A 16,174-nucleotide genomic window follows, 5' to 3' on the forward strand; every position below is an offset into this window, starting at 1 on the left:
CATCTCTCAGTGCCATAGCCTGCTTTGGCCAGGAGACCCCAGGCTCAAACCCAAACCCCGTTCCTTCCTTCCTTCCTTCCTTCCTTCCTTCCTTCCTTCCTTCCTTCCTTCCTATCAGAAGCAGAGGCATAGCAGGGATTATATTTTCCCCCCAGAAGGGACAGTTTCAACAATATTTTTTAAAAAAAAAAAACAAGAAAGAGTTAAGTTGCCTCTTCCAACTTCAGATTGCAGTCTTGGGAGAAACAAAAGGCAACCTTGGGAGAAACATCCATGGGGCTGAGCTCTATGTGCCCTATGTCCACTATGAGAGGCAGTGCACCTCTCTGGATGCCACTTGCTGGAAACTGCAGAAGAAGGGAGTAGAAGAAGGGGGCTACGACCGCACCCTGCATCCAGGATTCCCACAAGCATCTAGCTGGCCCGTGTGAGAACAGGGAGCTGGACCAGATGGGCCTTTGTCCTGAAGCAGCAGGTGAAGGAGTCACCTGAGGTCCTAATACGACAGAGTGTATTAGTGAAGACTTCTGCCCCAGTCTTCGCCCCATCCATCCATTCGTCCTTCAGTACCTTAATATTCCACTTTTTCTTCTGCATATTATGATGTCTCCCAAATCTCATTCTGTATCAAGGTAACTGAAAGTAAATGCTTTTGGAGACAAGAGCTATGCAGAAGACTGCAAAGCTTAAATAGTAGCTCCTGTTCCTCCAACTGCAGATTTTAACATAAAAGGTGATTTGGGATGCGGGGGGAGGAGAGAGGTATCGTCATCCTCAGAGTTCTATACAGAAACAATAAATATACAGCTGGTATTTAGTTGTTATCTCCATCTGCAGTCCACCATCCCACCTTAATTGCACATTTGTTTCTGGTGCAGTGAATACGTGGTTGTGTGTGGAAACTGTGTTGAATACATGAGATACAAAACTTATCTTCTTCATGCCCAACATTTATTTTGTGACTATTATTATTATTATTATTATTTACTTAGTTCAAAAGCCGCTTTAGTTCTGTTTGTGTAAATGTCATCTGACATTGGAGGGGCTCCCCCTCCCTCTAGCAGCTACAGATTTCCATTCACACAAGTTTTGTACTTCAGACGTTATATAGGCAGCACAAGCAGAGTAGAAGCATAAATCACTTGCACTTTCTCCGTCTCTATACAGTATTTGTAATGAGCAAAGCCACAGCCGAGCCATTGCTAGCAGACATCAGGGGGTCAGTGTCATGTTGAAGGTGCTGAAATAATGCACTCAGTGCAATACTGTGCTTGTACAGCAGCCCAGACACTGCCGTGCCATTAGGACGTACATTTATGCAATGCAGTTATGAAGCCAGGGGCTAAAATGGACAGAAAATGGGATGTGTCAGGGAAGGAGCAGAGGAGCAGCCAGGTCAGTCATGGTTTTATCTAATATTGAAGGCATAGCTGTTAACTTTTCCCTTTTCTTGCGAGGAATCCTATTCGGAATAAGGGAATTTCCCTTAAAAAAAATGGAAACATTGACAGCTATGATTGAAAGACAGCAGCCAGACAACGTGCACAAAAAATACCTTTTTAAAATGTCAGTCCATGACAATAGCTCTCCCTACATTAGCCAGCCATATTGGCTAGAATTCAATCTAGCACAGCAACCAATCATGGCAAAGCACCGAGCATATATAAACTACAGCAGAACTCAATTCACACACCCAAAAGTGCTGTAACACTCGACTCCCATGCCTCCGAACCTATGAGTCTACAAGGGCACAGGTGGGAAAGGGGCTTTTACTGGGAAACAATGGAGAAATGGCCCTTAACTCAAAGGAGAATCCACTTGCGAAACAAAAAAATACCCAGCAGCCAAAGATAATAAGGGTTCCTATGAACAAAGTACACCTGCCCTTTTCTCCTAAGCCCTTTTCATGTGTTCCACTGATGCACCCAGTCCAGACCCTGCTGCACCCCTGGGCTTTGGCATGTCTGCGTTGGGCCTGCAGATGTAGACGATTCTCCAGGCAATCAGAAATCCTACAAAAGATTAGTTTTCTAAAGAATGCAGCACTCTCTGCATGTTGGCAATCCTGCAGTAGATACAGTTTCAGAGACTATCTTCCGTAGATTTTAAAAAATGTTTTGATCGAGTTTCTAAGCAGCAAGGAAATTTCTTTATTTTCCACATACCAAAAAAAGGAAGTGGATGGAATGGAAACTATATTCCTGTTTGTGGGGATCGGATGGTATTTGATTTCACTAGCAAATACCACAGTATAATTTATAATGCTGGAAACCAGTACAGAAATGGCAATGACTGTTTTTCATGCAATGAAATAAAATAGACTTCTCTTATTTGTTTGTTATTTCCATTTATACACAGTTAACTATCAGGAGATCCCAAGCCACAGTGCATACTTAAATTTATATCCAGCCCTTCCTCCCAAAGCTATGATACTGTTAATCATATTCTGGCCCCGCACAGGACATCTGCACTGCATGTCTGTAATATATGTTCACGGTAGGATGCAAAGGCAGGATTCCTTCTTGTCCCTACGCCTGTACAAGCATGTGCATGCAGGCACATTACAGATGTGCAAAGGTGTGCGCGCGTGCAGAACCAATACCATGATACTGCCCCCTGTGTGCTCACTGAATGACCACAGCACTGCTGGACCATGTGAAGAGGCCAAAGGGGAACAGGCGTTGGAAAGCTGCTCTTGCCAGGCTTTCCTTCAGCCATGTTTCCCTGTTTCCTTTTCCTTGTAGCTGCTTGCTGAGACGATCAGAAGCAAGGACTTTGCAAAACAGCCAGAGGAGGAGTTTAAACCCAACACATACCCGATGCCTGAAGAAAATACAATCTGAATAAAAAGGACAAACAGACAAGGAAAGAGAACAAGCATCTCTTCCATATACATCAGAGGAAAAACATTTCACATACCAAAAGAATCCTGTGAACTTCCCCCCTTTTCAGTTTGGGCATGCTGCAGAAAAATGACAAATTATCCCCTCCAAACCAAGCCCCTTTTCTTTTTGTTTTATGGGGAGGGTTGTGTGTATGTGGACAGATTATCATTCTGATGCTGTCTTCCTGCGTGTGAGGGAGGAAAAAGACAGAGAAAGACAAAAACAAAGGGAAACACAGAAACACACACACAGAGAGGGAGGGGACTCAGCTATACAGCTGCAATTACCGGTAAAACACTTTCAATGTGTTGTAAAGTGCAATATACAAATGTGACACTAGATGGCGAGAGTGAGCTATGCAAAATTCAATGTGTTTTTCAAAGCTTTCTTTTAAAAAGCATTTTCACAGTGTTTTTTTTATATGTGTGTAGATTCCAGATGTGTGTAGGCGCCTCCCTCTGAGACAGAACTTTAAAATCCTTTCCATAGACTTGAATAGGGGCGAGGTTGTTGTTGTTGTTTAGTCGTTTAGTCCTGTCCGCCTCTTCGTGGCCCCCTGGACCAGAGCACGCCAGGCCCTCCTGTCTTCCACTGCCCCCCTCAGTTTAGTCAAACTCATGCTGGTAGCTTCGAAAACACTATCCAACCATCTCGTCCTCTGTCGTCCCCTTCTCCTTGTGCCCTCCATCTTTCCCAACATCAGGGTCTTTTCCAGGGAGTCTTCTCTTCTCATGAGGTGGCCAAAGTCTTGGAGCCTCAGCTTCAGGATCTGTCCTTCCAGTGAGCACTCAGGGCTGATTTCCTTCAGAATGGAGAGGTTTGATCTTCTTGCAGTCCATGGGACTCTCAAGAGTCTCCTCCAGCACCAGAATTCAAAAGCATCCATTCTTTGGCGATCAGCCTTCTTGATGGTCCAGCTCTCACTTCCATACATCACTACTGGGAAAACCATAGCTTGAACTATACGGACCTTTGTTGGCAAGGTGATGTCTCTGCTTTTTAAGATGCTGTCTAGGTTTGTCATTAGATTGGGGGAGGGGGAGAGAGAAAACACTATTACAGTATCACCAGCTGGAGGAGGAGAGGAAGAGTGTGAACACAAAGGAGAAGAAGGGGAGGATGGATGGAAAGCTTAGATGGATGTAAGATGGGGAAAGTGAATGATGAAGGAGAAAGGGGGAAAGGGGCAAATGATGTAGGCAGAAAAAGAATAGTGTAAAGATTAAAAAGGAAGGTTGGAGTGAAGGGGACAATTCCGGAAATGGATGGAAGGAGAAGGAGGTGGAGGAAGAAAGGAAATGAGCTGAGGGAAGAGAGTGAGGAAAGAAGAGCAGAGGAGGGAGGGGAAAAGGAGCAAGGGGCATGGAAGGCAACCAGAGGATGGATAAAAGGGATAGAGAATGAAGAGAAAGGCAGGAGGAGGTTGCGCTCTGGCAAGCCCAGAAATCATTTCTCTTGCATTGCTTGGCTCTCTGCTGCTGCTGCTGCTTCTTCTTCTTCTTCTTCTTCTTCTTCTTCTTCTTCTTCTTCTTCTTCTTCTTCTTCTTCTTCTTCTTCTTCTTCACAAAAAGAGGAACTATTTACTGCTGCATAATCCTCATGTGCCTCATAATTGTTTTTTCTCTCTCTTCTCCATCTCTGGGGCCTGTTGTGGGGGGGGGGGGTTTAGTGGGGGAGGCAGGAGGAGGGAGGCAAGAGATGCCATACTGCAAACTACCTCACTGCAAATAATTGTGCACTCAAGAGAATAGTCTGAGAATAATTGCCATCAAGACTCAGAGGTGAACTTTAAGAATCTAAATTTTGTACAGAATTTTTCAAATGACTCATGTTTATTGATGAACAAATTATTTCATATGCCTAAAATGTGGAGTAATAAATAAATGAATAATGGTAAGTCTTAAGTCTGCCTGCTGAAGGTGAGATGGCCCTTTAATACCTGATAATTACAATTACCTTTTTGTTAGGTTTAATCTCGATTTGAGTTTTATTTGACTAAAGAACTCTAGTTGAAAAAGAGAGCTTCTCAGTTCTACTTTATTACTTTTTATTTCATTACTTTATCAGACTTTTTAAATACAGTGGTACCTTGGATCTCAAACTTAATCCATTCCGGAAGTCCGTTCCAAAACCAAAGCATTCCAAAACCAAAGCGTTCCCAAACCAAGGCACACTTTCCCATAGCAAGTAATACAAAATGGATTAATCCATTCCAGACTTTTAAAAACAACCCCCAAAACAGCAATTTAACATGAATTTTCCTATCTAACGAGACCATTGATACATAAAATGAAAGCAATAAACAATGTACTGCAGTCACACAGTCAGCCAGTAGCTGAACTGGGTTCCACACAGTCACACACCAAAAAGAGAGAGCCACAAAAACGCAAAATAAATAGCAAAAACAGACAGACCTCAGTGTAACACTCCAAACGAAAGTGTGGCACTCAAATTGGAAGCGTAACACTCAAAATGGAGCATGTTCGACTTTCAAAAGAAGTTCGCAAACCGGAACACTTAGTTCTGGGTTTGCAGTGTTTGGGTTCCAAGTTGTTTGTGAACCAAGGCGTTTGAGAACCAAGGTACCACTGTATATAAAAAGGCTTTTCAAATATTCTGTCCACTTTACTGTTCCTCCTAGATACAAAAATGGAACATATCTACCGTGTTCAGAGCTCCAACATTGTAGCCTCCCATGTTGAACAACCGGTTGAATTTAGTTTTTGAAACTAGGGTGGTATGATGTGTTCCTTTTCGATGTCTGGAATAAGACATTTTGTTGTCCCCCATTAAGAATTAGCATATTGTTTACACAAAAGCCAAAAAGGCCAGTTAGAAATAAATCATTACAAAAGCAGTTCAGGCTGCAAGGCATTATTCCAGTTTAAGTTAATATAATTTTAATGAGCACTTCAGAAAAGGGATATGGTGCTTATGGAAAATGTCCCTAATTAATATCAGACCTTAAATTAGGAATAACAAAAAAGGCAGTATCATTTGGTCTCAAGCTGGAACTCAAGTATATTTTGGCATCATTACTAACTGTTAGCAGCAAGTTCTGAAAACAGATGCAAATCCTGATATGTGCCCTAAATATAAAACACATTGCCCAAAAAAGCTCAGATAAAACATATATCTGTGCACTCACACATTGATTATAGTGTGCTATTTCCTGTACTAGCAACAAATATATTCCATTTAAGAAAGTTTCAGCAGTTTATTTTCTTCCGCTAATAGTTTTTAAACGTAAACTGCTAAGAGCATATGAGTTCTCTCGTCTTTTTCTGTCACAGATTTTTTCTGGTTTCCCCCCTCTTCGTCGAAAGTATTTTTGACAGATGGAAGTGATTGTAGCATAATATTAAAATAGTCAACAACAACAACAACAACAACAACAACAACAACAACAACAACAACAACAACAACATTGTCTATTTTGGGGCTTGAATCTGGTTGTTAGAATGAGGCTAAATCTATCCAAAAACCATGACCACAATTACTGAGGCTAGAGAGCAATCTTAGAATCATAGAATTGTAGAACTGGAAGGAATCCTGGGGGTCACCTAGTCCAACCCCCTGCAATGCAGGAAACTCAACTCAAGCATCCATGACAGATGGCCATCCGAATGCAAAGCAAGTGGAAACATGTCCAGAGCCATTCTTGGCCACACTTACTTTTCCTCCACTCCTTCCAGGCACAGTTCACAATTTAAAACTCCATGTTCAAGCGCCCTTTTTTATCTTGGGAGCTTTCCCCATGAAAACCTGCTCTTTAAAGCTCAACTGGAGCAAACATCAATCTGCGGGAAACCCAAATTGACATTTGAGCACTAAAGAGTGCGGGGGGGGGGGAGTTCCGGGGGGGGGTGGATCCTGGACACAGAGCTTTTAAACACAGACTTGTGCCTGGAAAGAGCAGAGCAAAAATTAAGTGTGGATAAGCCCCCTTTTTATACTTCTGAAATGCATAAACTGCTCATTTTAAATATGCATTCTAACCTGCCAAATGATATGATTCAAACAGCAATCTGATAAAATCCTGCTGACTAGTCCCGTTGGTTTTCAACAAGTTCCTTGCTATCATATTAACACTATTTTTACTTTCCAAAGTGCTTTATAGTCTTCATTGCATTTGCTTTCACAGCCATCCCGTATTGATTTGCCAGTCCACTCAATTACAATGCACTAGTGATGTCATGAGAGATAAAAAAAACTACGGGAGCCTTTTTTTTTTTTTTTTTGAAAAGTGTATTGTGTAATCATAACATAAATATGGTTGAAAATCCCCAGATAAAAGGTCAATTGAAATATTAACAAAAAATCATTGAAGTTTGGTAAGTTAATGTTAAAACGTGACAAGCTCAGCTGTATTCTCATCACCTATCTTTTTTATTAAAAAAAAAATCTCTTCAGACATGTACAGTTTAACACTGGTTTTTATTGGTCCAAAATAGGAAGGATTAAACAACAATTAAAATTCAGTCACATTTAACAGCCAAGCTGTGACCAACTTGTACATTACTGACTACTAAGGGCAAACTTTGGGTGACATTCTGGCTCCACTGCAATCAACTCCAGAACTTTTCTTTATTTCACTGGGGCCAAAATTCTCCCCTTTACTTCAGTTTTTACTGGACTGGATTCCATTAGCTTTCCTATACTTCCTCCCTGACAAATGTACAAGGACTCTAATTGTTCACATGCATCTGTAAGTTCATAGTTTGTTCACATACGAGCACACAAACACCATAACATTTTTCCAAACTATATATACACCCATTGTGGTTGCCAGATGTATCATTTTAAAGATTCTTGCTTTATTCTGGAGCTTCACAGTTCAACAAAATAAAATTGATCTATCTTATGTTGCAACACTATGGCTATCCAGGTTACTATAGCTCTGAATGAACCTTTTAGTTTTCACTAAACCAGCAGCACATTGTTTTCTGTTATGCATACACAGTGCTATTTTTCTAGACAAAGAGGTGCTCACCATGAGCACCCCTCTGGTTCCCTTAGAATGGCAATGGCACCCACCTGAGAGGGACCATGCTAACAGAAGCAATGTAGGCCAGGATTGTGCAAGAGTCTGCATATAAGAGAGTTTCTTTTCCCTTCCCAGTATAGCTCTGAAGTGCTTCTACTGATGGAAAATGACAGAGAATGAAGGACAGGGATCAAGCAAATAACACAAGCTACCGGATGAGTAGGTAGAGCAGGTTAGTTCAACAATTGGGACTGAATATGAAGTTGCTGAGCACCAAGGCAGGTGGCCAACACAGTGGCAGAATGAGACCCCAAGAAGAGCTGCTTCACACATTGGAAGCTTCTTGGCATGTCCCCAGGCATCTGAAGTGAAAGAGGATGCATGGGAGCTGTGGTGGGAAGGTATCAGAATATTTAATAGGGAGAATAGCCCAGGCTCTTGTTTTATTTGAAACAAATTTAAAAACAGCAACCCAATATTGTTATAAATATACCTAAGTTTCCCAATAAATATTGTAATCACTATCAGGAATAGGAGTAAATCTGAACAAGTCTTAGAGCCTCTTCCAACACTGCCATAGTGGAACAGGACTTATTGGGCCTGGTGCTTTCCACTCACCACAGTGTTAATGTCAGAAGTTGACATTAGCAGGCAGGCGCGACGGGTGCCATCCCACATTGGGGCTGCCCAGTGAGCATGTGTGACGTCATGCCCGTTGCACATGTGACATCACCTGGGGGCGCAGCATGTGATGTGTCATACATGTGATGTGTTGAGTCGCCCGGCCGGGCACCAACAGTGAACGTTTAGTGGTGCCTTGGCACCCGGGAGCCCCCAGAGATGGCGCCAATGTTAGCAGTACAAACCACAAATGACACAAGTGTTTCCATAGTAAGTTAATAAATGTGAAAACCTACCTGTGCAACATCTAAATGGCTGCTTCTTCCTGGCCTTGTTCCTTATTTATATTGGTTGCCTTCTCTCTGTTCTCCTTTTGATCCCCAGTGTCCAACAACCATTAATATTCTTATTAAACTTTGTGGGGGGTTTTCTCATCTCTATGCTTTCTTTCTTATGGCTTCTTATATGTGGAAATTCCTATTTTTAAAATATTAAGCTGGCCTCGTCTTTGTTCCACTTTAAGAAATTACCAGAATGCCATCTTTCTTCTTGCACTTCACTTATAGTTCCCTCTTTTCCTCCAGCTTCTCTCTCATTTTGTCTCCTGATTTTGCATCCCCTCTTGAATATTAGGCACTTTTAAATAATAAATGCTGGCAGTAAAAAAAGATGGAAGTGGGGTTAAATACTATGCTTTCCTCACCCGTCCGCCACCCCCCCCCCTTTGTGAACTCTGTTTATCTACTCTGGAATTTGTATCATTTCAGATTTTACAAATACCTGTTCTCTGTTTTTAAAAAGTCAATCCTGACTTGCTTTTGGTGTAGTTCTGTGATGCTCCCTGCTCCATGAAACTCTCAACCCTGCTTCGTGAGCTCTGCATTCATCCCCCGCTTCTTTTGGAAAGGGGGGAAATATATGGTGAAGAGACCCACACAGGAGAATCAACGTTCCCCCCGAAAGGTATGGGTCGGACAAGGGAGAGAGCTGGCTTGCTTCTGGCTTGCTTCTGGCTTGCTCTGCTTTGATGGGAGGACTTCTAAGCACTTTGGCTCTTCCGCATGTTAGGCACTCAGGTCTGAATGCATCCTGACAAGCCAGGGCTGCAGGGCAAGAAGCTCCCACAGCTGCTGCGGCCCCAGCCAAGCCGTACCCCGCAGGTATTGCCAGTGGCAACGCTGCAAAAATAACTGACTTGACAGCCCAACCCGATACAGGCTACCAGGAGACATGAACTAAATGAATACGGTCGAAAGCTAAAACCAAGCATTTGGGGCTCAGTTCAAACAAAAACAAGTTTCACAATTAGAAGACAGAAATGGCTGGCTGGTGTTTCCAGAAGTCATGAATTCAAATCTGTCTAATTTGGACATGTATCCTAATGTTTGATGGAACACTAAATAGCTAAGATGTAAAGGATGGGCTGTTTTTTGCGTGGGGGGGATTATCCACCCCTAAGATAAAAGAAATGAAAGAAATCAAGCTAATCAAATTGTGTAGGTATCTTGGCTGGCGTTCAGCCTGTCAGAGATTCAGTGAAGTGAAGTTAACATTTTTTTATAGCATTGAGCTTTTTAGAGAAGGGAAAAACAAGCTAGGTGTTCACTTAGCTGGCTGGGAGTCAAACAGGTGTATGAGACGAGAGTGTGGGAGACAATCACTGAGCCTTGCAAACTTGATGTAGGGATAAGGACGGTCCACATTCTGCACACCTGAATAACGAATCCTAGTGTTCCCCTTAGGTCACACATAGTTCAGGCAGATGGGCTACAACTCTGTTTCCACAACTGTCTCTTTAGAGCTTCAGGGTAGCAGGATCGCCACCCTTTGTACAGTAGGTGACGATATGCCATGGTATGTTGCATTACAATACAGCATGAAGACTGTTTTACCTAGAGATGGATCACAGAGTGCATAAACGACTACTACTACCACTACTACTACTCATCATAATAATAGCACTCCACCCCAGTCACGCTGGGCGGCTTCCAACATAATAAACGCCCAGCAAAACACTCAGCACTAAAAACTTCCTGATACAGGGCTGCCTTCAGATGTCTTTGTAAAGTTGTATAGTTGTATATCTCCTTGACATCTGATGGGAGGGCTTTCCACAGGGTGGACACCACCGCCGAGAAGGCCCTCTGCCTCGTTCCCTGTAAATTCACTCCTCGCAGGTCAATTGTATTTACATTGCAATTCGATACTGACTTACCTGGGAGTAATAACCCCACTGAACTCAATGTAATTTACTTCTCAGGAAGCATGTACAGGACTATGTTGTGTATTTCCACAAATATTTTGCTTCCTTTTTCATGAGACAATTTGTCTAAGCCATTCTATAACTGCATTCTACCCCTAAATAATGCAGGTGCTGATATGGATCTGAAGGACACAATGACTAAGCTAAGCAGCTTTCTCAAACTACTGCCTTTAGAGGAATGAATGTGAGCGTTGTACCAAGCTATTCCAGTTATGGAGACTTTTGGCTGTAATGAACAAACTAATTTATGGGAGTGAAGCAAGGCTTTCATCAAAAAGAAAGAAAACGTAAAGCTGTTTACGTAACCCACACAGGGCAAAGAAACCCCAGCTGAATACAGCGTGAAGCAGAGCCATGAGATATTGTGCCTTCAAGGGATCATCAGACATTCAAACCACAAGGCCAAAGGAAGACAGGTTGTTGTTTTTAATGGGGGGAGCTCATACAGCAACCCCAACAGTTTTTGCTAACCTAGAGCAAAAACACTGCAATAGGTATGTCCCTTGTAAGCAGCCTTAGCCTTCCCTGCTTCTACCTGAGATAACTAGTGGAGTTCAAACATGGTCTTTACCTGAGAGCCGCCTGGGCACATCGGTGATGGCTGGAAGCCCCGTGCCTCTTGAGGAGGACAGGGGGGTTGTGGAATGAATGGAGGGTGAAGTCATCTGGCTCAAGTAGGAAGGGTAAGACTGGTCATAGGACCATGGAGGGGATGACTGTGCTTGTCTGGGGTCTAAAAACAAAACAAAAGAGAAAATAATTTAAAATGAAAGACTTGTCAAGAGGAGCAGCTGGTGAAATTAGAAAGCCTAAGCACCGTTTTCTCACAAAGAATGAGAATGAGCAAGTAAAAACTCCAAACATTTGGGTTGTGTTTTCTTAATGTCTCCATGGCCTATCTAATGCTGTTTGGAAGTGGCAGAATTAGTGAGTCTTCCAAGGAATGAAAGCAACAGTGGGATCCTATACATGCCTACCCTGAGTACGTCCCCCTGAGTTCAATTAAACGTACTCCCAGGTGAGTATGTATACAATTGCAACTGAAGACATTGGAATTGGAGTGTCAAAGCAATGGCTCCAGCAAGGGTGCTAACCTCTCCTAGATCAGATCTGGGTGAGAGAATAAGGATGTTCCATAGGGGTGTTCATTTAGCCAAGATTTCCATTAAATATTCATTGAGAAAGGATGTGCAAGGAGATGATGGAAAGTGCAAGTAATCATGGAGAAAATTGCTGATTACTGGGAAAACTGATGAGAACATCTTCAGGACCACAGAGAAGCTGAGAGAAGAGATTTCAGAGTTAGGTTCAGTCACTGTTCCAGAAGTGTTTGATATCTTGAATCTTCTGACAGAGTTTACTCACAACATGGATACTGTAGATCTCCAAATGGAAGAACACTTTTACCCAAAAGAACTAACTCGTATCTCGGCAGAATAATTTATATTAGAAGAACTACAGGTGTGGAGATAAGAGAGGCAAAAGTCTGGGCTTCCCGCTCCCACTTAAGACAACCCTCTGGGGAAAATATCTAACTTCTTGGAAAGATTCCTGGGGAAAGCTACAATGCAAAATCAAACTAGTAGCAATGTTTCGGAAATGAATGCTCCATCCAAAAGCTGGATCATGTGACAAAATAAGATAAAAGCAAAAAACATTCTAGATCATGCAAAAGCATACTTTAACTTATATTGCTGCTAATTCAAATTTTGTATGAGAAGCAAGGATGTTTGATGTACAATATTTTTTGCTACGTATTGTTATTAATCAAATATTTTCTTTAAGAAATCATATAATAATATGCCCAAACATAAACAGATTTGAAGTTTCTACCACAGCAAATTGTCTTTCCACTAAAAATGTGGCTTGCCTCTTCAAGCAGTTTAAGGAACTGTGAAAAATTAAGTAAAACACAAGGCTAAGCAAGTTCTCCATCATGCACATATACAGTATATACACAGTCTGCGGGCACTATTTCAATTTAACCAGCCACATTTTATTTTGCTCTTCTGCTGCTAGCTGAAAGCTCTGTTAGTATCAATATTATCTTGAGTTATTTCCTTTGAGGGTGGAAGATGGTGGGGAAGTTATCAACATAATACGAAAGGCCTTCCCGCGTGGCCGAAAGTGTTTCCACAGAGTCCTCTCACTCAGTCGTGCCTATAAAGGCTGCCTGGTGAGACTTCTCTAGGGATTCAGACAAAGGTCTGTACAGCCCCCCCCCGCCCCCCGGAGATACTGGGAACTGAGTCTGGGACCTCGTGCAAGCAAAGAAGGTGATCTGCCACAAAAGTCATTCAGATAAGAATGTGCCATTAATTCCTCTAGTTATTTGACTGGGGGGAAAGTCATTTCTGGATGTACGCTCCATTACCTATAACTCAGCATAAGGCTGATATACACCACCCTGGTTTCCACTAAGAACTCCAAAGGGGATTCCCCCTGCAATACCCACTAAATAAAGGTAAAGGTAAAGGACCCCTGGACGGTTGAGTCCAGTCAAAAGTGACTGGGGTTGTGGTGCTCATCTCACAGGTCATGTGGCCATCATGACTAAACTGCTTCTGGCACAACGGGACACCATGACAAAAACCAGAGCACACGGAAACGCCGTTTACCTTCCCGCCGGAGCAGTACCTATTTATCTACTTGCACTGGCACACTTTCAAACTGCTAGGTTGGCAGGAGCTGGGACAGAGCCACAGGAGCTCACCCCGTCATGCAGATTCAAACCACCAACCTTCTGATTGGCAAGCCCAAGAGGCTCAGTGGTTTAGACCACAGCACCACCCATTAAATGCCCTGCTTTGAACTGAATGATTCTTAATATGTATTTTCGACATAGATATATATTTATCTGGGTTGCAGTGGGTAAGAGAAGGAAGAATACAATGAAGTTGGCAAACAGGTTCTTTTGCAATGTTATCTAGTGATTTACTGATGAAAACAGGATTTCCTCTTCAACATTTATGTTGTTTACTTTATATTGCTTACAAATCAAAAATATATCCTACTTTAAGAGAAATTGCTTTCTGACATCTGTGCCTCTGGAGTCTTATGGGCATAGTAAACCCGTCTCAGTCTAGATACTACTCGTACTTTCTGCTCTTTGTAAAGCAGCAAACCATTTCTGGCTTAACTGTATCTTTGAACAGAGGTTTCCAGCCTCTGTTTTGTAAAATAGTAATATGATAACTAGATGGCAGAAGAAACAAACCCTTATCAGGAAATTCATCTAAGTATAACAAAATCCTCTTTCTCCCCTTCTGGATAGAAAAACCTTGATGTTTCTGCCATCCCCCCCCCCCCCCCCCCCGTTAAGACATGATTTGCTTGAAGAGATGTCTGGAACTCTGATACTTCCCAAAGCAAAAAATAACTGTATATCAGATATATGAAGGAGGCAGGGAAGCCTTTCATTTTAACTTTGTTAGGATTTAATTTACAGTAGAGCTATCTCATATAAATGCTTGACCAAGAAAAAACACCACTCCAAAGTCAAACAGGTGCTTTCTAAATGCAGTGAACTTCTTCAAGCGCGTAGGGACTGGCATTATATTTACTCTTAACTGCACGTTATTTTACAGCACAACAATAACACAACAAACTATCTAGAGAAATGTAAATAATTTTACATTATTTTTTTAACAGCTGTTCCTCTGATTTGGCAGAGAATTATTCTGGGCAACGAAAGCAAGCTGACAAATTAGCAATGGGCCGCAACAAGCATTTAAAGGAATTTTAGGGACCCACAAGACACTGAGGTCCAAACTGTCCATATAGGAATCTAAATTGCACCGCAGGATGTTAAGTATAGTGATTTATTTTACTTAAATTGGGAATGCTTAAATGCATTGCTGTGCATGTAATTCTGGAATGTTCCCCAGTAACTCTCGTGGGATTGGTTAACTCTGGTCACTAGGGAGGGATCTTACTACATTTTCCACTTTGTTTTCTGTGTGAGTGACTGGACTGTATTGGCTGCATTTCCATGAACACTAAAGAAGAGACAGTGTTAGATAACTCTCTCAATGCAACACAGGAGTGCTGATGTTTCTGTGTGAATGCATGTGGCAGAAAGAGGTACAGAAGTTGATGTTCTCCCAAAGAACCAGGGAGGAGAAGCCCCCCCCCCCTCCGGGGTGCTCAAGTGTACGCAGTACTGGCCCTTCTTTTTGTTGTTGTTAAAAAGTGTGGCACTCACTGCAACCACTTCATGGTGAGTACGGACACCTATTTTTCTAGGGGGGAACCTTTTGCTCTCCGAAGGCTGGGGCATGTGCCCTGGGAGCAGGCACACGTTTATTCATGGAGAATGAGTGTGAATGAGAGAATGACAAAGTGGAGCCGACCTCACCTCAAGCAGCATGTCAGCCCAGTGTGTGCATCAGCCTTGCAATGTGTCCAGGAACAACCCTCAGCAACAGAGACGTAGCTTCTGTGCAATAACCTGTCCCCTGGCAGCTGCAGTCATGGCAGCTAACAGACAGCCATCATAGCCCTTCTGACAACAGATGGATGCTACCGTCTCCTGACTGGTACCTTGCTGCACACTTGATTCTTCACAGACAAGGGAAATATCTGTTGATTTCCAGTGTAAGGCTTCAGATAGTGGACTTCTTCATTCATTCTTCATTGGGACATCCAGCATAAATTCCGGGTCAAATCTGTTTTCAGTATGATATGTGTCATCTGTACACCAGGAATGGATTGGGGGGGCAGCAAAAGGGGGCATGTGCTCCATGTGACAGGTTGCTGCGGGGGGGGGGAGAGCAAAATTTCCAACTAGCTGGGAAGCAGTGAGAAGCTTTCCTCATTCCAAGGGCAGGGAGCTGCTTCTCCTCATCCACCTGCACCAGAGGGAGGTCAGTGGTTGTTGCTGCTCAGCAACTGGGATAGAGGAGTGGCAGGGCTGAGCAGGACAAACATGCCAAAGGGAGGTGGAGGTGGAACTAAACTGGCTTAGACTTTGTGGTGATTCTGCTTTGATTTGTTATTGTTCATTATTACATTTATTCCTACTACACTACTGTTAGTATACACCTGTTTTTCTAGCTTCCATACTTATTATTTATTTCAGATTTTTAAACATACAAAGTGCTTCACATGCCGTATCTAGCTGCAGTCCTTACAACAACCCTGTTAGGCAGGAATGAGGAACCTCTGAGCCACCAGCTCCAGCACCCCTGACTATTGGCTGCGATGGTTGGGGCTGTGAGGGGAGTGCAAGACTCATAGGCTCCCCGCCCTGTTGTAAGGCAAGTCAGTATTATCACACACACCCACACCCATAGTGCAGGTAGGTGCTTGTGTTGGGGGCTGAAGCTGACAGAGAGCATCTTGCCTAAGGCCTCTGAATGAAATCATGGCAGATCCAAAATGTGAACTGTGGACGTCTTGATTTATAGCATGGTCTCT

General features: G+C 42.7%; 1 protein-coding gene and 1 long non-coding RNA gene across 11 annotated transcripts in view; one reads left to right on the forward strand and one right to left on the reverse strand.

Moving 5' to 3' along the window:
* LOC309338516 overlaps positions 1-16,174 on the forward strand; it is a 230,229-nt gene that overhangs the window by 119,604 nt on the left and 94,451 nt on the right. The gene's annotated exons all lie outside the window — the stretch shown is intronic.
* RUNX2 (RUNX family transcription factor 2) overlaps positions 1-16,174 on the reverse strand; it is a gene marked incomplete at its 5' end in the record, with an annotated part of 233,279 nt that overhangs the window by 57,889 nt on the left and 159,216 nt on the right. For 6 of the 10 annotated variants that reach the window (XM_081855570.1, XM_081855568.1, XM_081855566.1 and 3 more), the window contains one exon: positions 11,328-11,489. The exons of the other annotated variants lie outside the window; for them this stretch is intronic. In XM_081855570.1, coding sequence (XP_081711696.1) covers positions 11,328-11,489 — 162 coding nt within the window. The remainder of the gene's footprint in view (positions 1-11,327; positions 11,490-16,174) is intronic. 10 annotated transcript variants of the gene reach the window in all.

Source organism: Podarcis erhardii, assembly GCF_964252035.2.
Source record: "Podarcis erhardii genome assembly, chromosome: 3".
In the NCBI taxonomy this organism is placed as follows: domain Eukaryota; kingdom Metazoa; phylum Chordata; class Lepidosauria; order Squamata; family Lacertidae; genus Podarcis; species Podarcis erhardii.